The sequence below is a fragment of the Trematomus bernacchii genome, unplaced genomic scaffold (genome assembly GCF_902827165.1).
Source record: "Trematomus bernacchii unplaced genomic scaffold, fTreBer1.1, whole genome shotgun sequence".
Lineage (NCBI taxonomy): Eukaryota > Metazoa > Chordata > Actinopteri > Perciformes > Nototheniidae > Trematomus > Trematomus bernacchii.
The window spans coordinates 2,140,143-2,146,866 of NW_022987571.1; the positions used below are offsets into that span (position 1 = coordinate 2,140,143).

The 6,724-nt window shown below is 43.2% G+C and overlaps 1 protein-coding gene across 1 annotated transcript in view; it reads right to left on the reverse strand.

The window, feature by feature from the left end:
* sema4ab (sema domain, immunoglobulin domain (Ig), transmembrane domain (TM) and short cytoplasmic domain, (semaphorin) 4Ab) overlaps positions 1-5,700 on the reverse strand; it is a 47,538-nt gene extending 41,838 nt beyond the window's left edge. The window contains 2 exon segments of the mRNA XM_034126252.1: positions 983-1,182; positions 5,560-5,700. Coding sequence (XP_033982143.1) covers positions 983-1,115 — 133 coding nt within the window. The 5' untranslated portion in view covers positions 1,116-1,182; positions 5,560-5,700.
* Positions 5,701-6,724: the final 1,024 nt, after the last annotated feature.

Genomic DNA, 6,724 nt, shown 5'->3' on the forward strand with positions numbered 1-6,724 from the left:
AAACTCCACCTCTGGGGTGATTTTGGTGGAAATGGGCGTTCTTGCCGTTTCTCTGGAACCCATTGGTCGATTTTGGTGATTGACATCTCTTTTTAACCGTTAGAGCCAATAGAATCGAAGGGGAATTTTCACATACACACCAACGTTAACAAAAAAAAGTGGGGGCTTCGCGCATGCAGTTTTGGCCAGAGCAAACCTATCTCTCGCTCTGACATCTGAAAACGGGAAAGTCGGTTTATTGCTTATGGATTATCAGAAATCATTTCAAAGGGACACAGACACATTGGATTAACCTATGGATTAACCTTCAGCAGCGTTTTTATCGTTTTAATGCCATTGAAGACCACTTTTGACCAGACAACGACAAAGGTACGCCATTTTGCCGTTTTAGCTACCTAGCGCCACATGTTTTGATGTCTGTTTTTGTTTATAAAGTCGCGAGTTCTTATCATGGAGTGATAATGTAGGTACCGATCGATTCTGTGTCTTCTCACGATGCTAATCGATGGGTTGGACGTGCAGCTACGATAAGTAATAAGGGTGTTATGAGTGAGTTTCTGTGCAGTAATGCGTTAGCATTTCTTCGCTCGTGGCTTTCGCTAGAGGCTGAGCGTTAGCTTTGTGGGTTTAAAAAAAAAAAAAAAAAAAAAAGATCAGTTAGCTGAGTTTCTTCTTGTTACATGGATATAAAACATTCATAGTTTATTAAATATTAAGAAGCCCTCAGACACTGTTGCTTGCAGATGTTGTGGTTTCGGCCCCTTCGGCGGGTCCGTGGGGCTAAACAGGTTAAAGAGGCTTTTGGGGGTTTCCCTCTCCTGTAGTGTGTTCTATAGGTTTTTGTGTAAATGGTCTGCAAAGGCTGAAATCCCTGTGTTACCTCCAAAGGGAGTTTTTCTCCATCACCCCGCTTAATAACTACCTCATTGCAATCTGTTAGTATCTTTAAGTTCGCCCGCAGGAAAAGGGAACCATCACTCACCCATATGGAAGGAGACCCTGGGAGTCAGTGCCGTCAGACAGGGGCTCAGGAAGCTCAGCAGGGCCACAGAGAGGGACAGCAGGCTGCGGTTCTCCATATCAGCAGTCTGAGCTGTATTACATCTGATGTTCATCCAGAGGGTCAGAGACGTGTTAGAGCTGGAGACACACTCCGCCTTCTGCAGCACTCCATCACTGCATCTGAGGGGCAAACACAGGTGCTCAAAGTGTGTTCACAACAAAGACATCCAATCATCCTAATCATAAAATATTAGATATGTGGATGAAACTATAATGAGTCCGGGGGATAAGTCATTTTAGCTGTCCAGAATATTTACAACAGGGCCAAAATGTACGGAAAGACTGAAAATAATGCAACAGATATACAGTACGTGCTACATGTGCTTTCGGGGGCGGCAGTGGCTTAATCCGTAGAGGCTTGGGCCACTGATGGCCACTGATTCAAGTCCTCGTGGACCCAAAAATAAATGTAGTGTGGGCTGTAGCTGGAGCGGTGCCAGTTCACCTCCTGGGCCCTGAACATGTTCTACACTGTAATGTGTACACAACAACAGAGAGAAACTGAATCTACCCTCAGGGATTCATGTCTCCTACTTCTTCTTTTCTTGTGATTCATTGTTCCTGATCCTACTGCTCTGTGTTGCTCAAGTGATCTGTGTGAAGCTCAGCATTCTGCAGAGGCCTGAACTGTCCATGCAAATCAATGAGAGACGGACAAAGTCCAAGTGTTGCTACCACACAACAATTCAGAAGTAAATGGTGTACTTTTTTTTAGTGTGGTGTAGACTACATGTATTGAATACCTTTAGTTACTTTACAGATGTGGATGAATGATGTGAAATATAACCAAGTCTTAAATCAGACTTTAGTTCCACCTGGAGTCAATTCACAAGCTACCCTGCAGTATACAAAGTCATTCAAACTAGCTGCACCTTTACCAGCTTTGAGAACACTTTAATGATCAATCATTATAAAACATATCATATATATTATTCTGAAATGGACCAGTCTGCACAATGAATACTTTTGGTACTTGAAGTAGATTTTGATGCTAACACTTTTCTACTTTTACTTGAGTAACATTTTGAATGCAGGACTTTTGGAGTAAAAGTACACCATTTACATCTGAATTGATGTGGGGTAGAAGTACAAGCATACTTAGGTAACAAGTATAATATTTCTAATAGTTTAAAAAGGCCCATGAGCTATCCTGACCTTAAAGGTGGGGTAGGTAATTTTGGAGAAGCCAGCTCGAGTGCGCTAGAATTTGAAAATACACAGCCGGAAAAGATCTGCCACTTCCTTACAGAGCCCCTCCTCCAACACACACGAACGCGCACATGACCAATGAGGGCACGAGATAAGTTTGTGCACAGATGGAAGGCTGACAGGCAGGGTAGAGGAAATACAGCCAATGCGAGTGGTCATTTGCTCTGACTCCAGTGCAGCTCTGGAGAGTATAAACAACTTCTCTTCAGAATGTCGTCAGGATATTTTACATGAAATTTTACACATCATGTTTAGGTTAGTTCATCTGGGAATTGTTGTTCAATTTGTGTGGGTTCCAGCGCATGTGGGTATTAGAGGGAATGAAGTAGTGGATCAACTGGCAAAATGTGGTTTGAAAGCAAACCAGATTGATATTATGGTACCCATCAGTAGAGCAGAAGTTAAATCTGTTACAAAATGCAACAATGGCAAAAACTATGGGACAGTAACACTAAAGGAAGACATGTATACCAGATACAAAGGGAAGTAGGAACGGGAAGCACTTGGGGGAGTAGTAGAAGAGAACAGAACATTATCAGCAGGATAAAATTGGGTCACTCTGGATTAAACTCATCACTGCATCTGATTGGAAAACATCCAAATGGCAATTGTGATGGTTGCCAACAACCAGAGACAATACATCATGTATTTTTTAGCTGCCCGGATTATAACAGACAAAGACTCATTATGAAAACTGCACTGGAACAACTCAACGTCAAGGATTTCAAGTCAATATACGAAAGTAAATCAAGAAATGAAGCAAACAAGCTGATCTTCATATTCCTCAAAAGCACTGGTCTGAGTACAAGGATTTAATATAAACATTTAATAAATCAACAGTAGGTGGCGATATATGCTCCAAGTGGAAGCGATTCGCCATCAAAGAAGAAGAAGAAGAAGAAGAAGAAGAAGAAGAAGAAGAAGAAGACTGACAGGCAGGTAGGCCATCCAGTTATTTTAGCCGGGCCGGCTCAGATGATTGGTCGTGCTTTTTACAGCGCTACGGCTTTCCACAGATGCATTTTTTAAATGTATTTATTGTCAAAGCACTTAAGATATTCATTGCTATCGGGATGTTAAGAGCATTCCATGGAATATAACAAAAAGTGTATCTCGAGCCGGTTTCTCAAACTTACCTACCCCACCTTTAAGTCAATTTAAAGGGGACCTATCATGCAAAATGCACTTGTGTACGTTTTTTATACATGAATACGTGTCCCCGGTGTTCCAGGGAACTCACTCATGCCCCTTTCACACCGACGCTTTTTCAGCTCCGGCTCGGAGCTGGAGCCTGAAAAGTACCGTTTTTTCCTGTTCACACCGCAGCGGTGCCGCCTCATAGCTACGGAATGCGGTTCACTTCCAGCTCCAAAAAATTGTCGGCCTAGAGGCAAGAGCTTCGGAGCTAGAGGCGGCGTCGCTTACGTCTCTCTTACGTCGAGACGTGCAGGAAACTAAACCCACCTCCCCTGAACATGGGTCGACTGAAGAGTCTCGTCATGCCTGCCTACAAGCAGTAGCGCTGAGCAAAGTGACTAGAAGGCAACCACACACTTATAAAAAAAAACACACTTTATAAAGTCAGGCAACACTAACCAGGCTTCGTGTGATTCTGTTTATTTGTACCTTACTTTGACCATCCGTTCGCTGTTATTGATCATTGTGGAGAGCAGGCAGACGTTTTGTTTGTTATTATAGCAGCTATCGGATGGAATCAATACATGGGCTGCATAGGTTGTCATGTCCGACTATCACAAGTAGAATCATAATGAAAAATACGCCGGTAAAATGTGCCTGTAGAAAACGGCTTAGCAAGTAGTCAGTTTAGCTTCGGTTGCTATGCTAACATCACCCATGTTATACCAGAGAAACTTTCATAACAGCGTTGTGATGCCAAACAGCGTGAATTCAGACTGACACACATTCACTTAAGGGGAACTGGGGATATGTATCAGCTGCTTGTGTGACAGTCAGACAGTGAATACTTTAGAGCCGTGTGAGCTAACCCGGAGCTAACGGGAGAATAAACTCCCGTGGAAGAGCAGCCAGCACTGCAGCGGTCGGTAAATGCCACTGAAACACATTAATAAACAATGAACCACGGCACTCTGGAGAAAAGTATAAGGTTGGAGAAGTCGTTATTTAATTTAATCTGGCTTCGTATGATTAAAAGCAACACGATCATCGACCCGACGCAGTCCCCGGCCCGTTGTTGTGAGCTCCGTTGGGGAGAAAATCAGCGATGTAAACGGTGACGTCATGACGCAGCAGCGGCAGCTCTGGGCGGTGTGAACAGAGCGGGAGCTGAAAAGGGAAGCCGGAGCTGAACCAGAAAAGCTCTAGCTAGGAGCTAGAAAGGGAAAAGCGCTGGTGTGAAAGCCGCACAAGTGTCAGAAAACACAACCCTCTCTATTTTCCTCCATACCCAAATCTCTAAAAAAGGGGCTGCAACGGATCTGATAAAAACTGATCCAGATTTGAACACTATCCTGACGTCAGGACAGTGGCGCTACGGCTATTGGGCCAACTCCACCAATCAGGAGGAGACAACCACGGCATTGCCGTTCGAAAGCGCTGGAGACGGTGTAGTACATATGCCAGGCCTCTAGATGGTGCTGTTCTCACAGAATCAACCCTTGCTAAAAACAGATCTAAAAAAATTCAAATTGAGCAAAATGAGGCATGGCTAAAATGCATGATCTGTTTGGTATTTTGAAAAAGAAAAAGTATAAATATGCCTTATATAGGTATAAAAGAGAAAAATGGATGAGCCATTGTTAAATAGTGTGCAGCTGCTGATCTGATAAACAACATGTGAGCATCATGTGCCACACATCAACAACACATGCATGCTCATAGGCAGCATGTCACTGTGTGTGTGTGTGTGTGTGTGTGTGTGTGTGTGTATGTATGTATGTATGTATGTGTGTGTGTGTGTGTGTGTGTTCCACATCTTAGCTTTAGATGTAGCTCATTCCCGTGCTCAGACTGCACATGTAGCAGAAATGAGCTAAAATGTATCAGAGAGTTATCAAAACACGTGGTGTGAGTTGGCTCCACAGTGAGGCTCACATCCTGCTGCTGCTAACACTAACACAACACTAACACAACCCTTACGCAACACATTCCCGTCCATTGTGTGATGTTTAAGAGCTGTACGGTACCGTTCCGGTCGCTTCGCCCTGCTGGGGTTCGACTCTTTTCTCTTATCTGTGCAACAGGATGCCGTAAACTGAAGCTGTTCAAACCTGAGAGACAAACACAACTGAATAAATGTGGCCGAGGTACCTTACATGTGTCCGGTATGTCTCTTGAGGAACAGTCCCCGCACCGTGCAGCACCGTGCCCCGGAGAAAGCGCTGACCGGTGGAGCCTTTACTATCACAACAAAGCCCCGGAGCCCCCTCCCCTCCGCGGCTCCAGAGCACACACACAGCCGTTAGACCTGGACCAGCGCCCCCTCTGGTGAGTTCAGGTATGGCAGCCTGCGTGTTCCAGTACAATTCCATATGATTTAAAAAAGATGACATTTAGTTTGACAAACAGCACCACAGGAGAGCCTTCAGTTCATCTTTATGTGGACACACAATGGTGACATTTGTTCTTGATCAGAAGTGTTTCGGTATTTTGGATATCCACCTCCAATTAATAACTTTTTCCCTAAACCCTAACCCTAACCTTACCCTAATTTGTTCTCAACCTAACCCTAACTTGAGCAGAAATCTTCCTGACACACATATGAGCTGTTAAAGACAAGTCCAGGGGTTTATAAAATATGTACCACTTAGGTGAAAGAGTGCCGCATGTACAAAAGAGGATGACCGAGCTCATGACTAAGCCAGGGTTGCCAACTTTGGGTACCTGGCTGGAGTGAGATTTTGATATCATGGGTTTAATTCGGTTTAATTACACATACTGTATGCGCACGAACTGACTGCTATCGTGTCAGCAGCGGGACCTTAGCATATATATAGGATATATATACAATATATACAAATACACAATAATGGACACAGACTATAAAGGGCACAGTTTCATTCACTAATGAAAGTCAAACATGTTTGTTTCCACTGTTTTATTGTGTGCCTGTCGCGATAAGCAATTTAATTGACTTATCGTACGATAAATAAAAATGAACTCGATAACTTTTCTGACCTCGATAAATTGCCATTTACATGAGGATGTGACTAGCAGTTTGAAAGGATGTACTTTAATTATTATTATATATTATCATTATGTCAGTGGTCTAAAATGGTCATACAACGGTGCCGACAATATTATCGTTCATCGCAATAATTTCCGGGAAAATGTATCCAACAAAATTAATTATCGTGAGAGGCCTATACATGAAACACACACACACAAACAAATCTACAGACTTACTCCAAACTGCCAAATATATTAATTAACACACTCTCACTCTCATATACTCTTTGACTCTATTTTGGCCTAG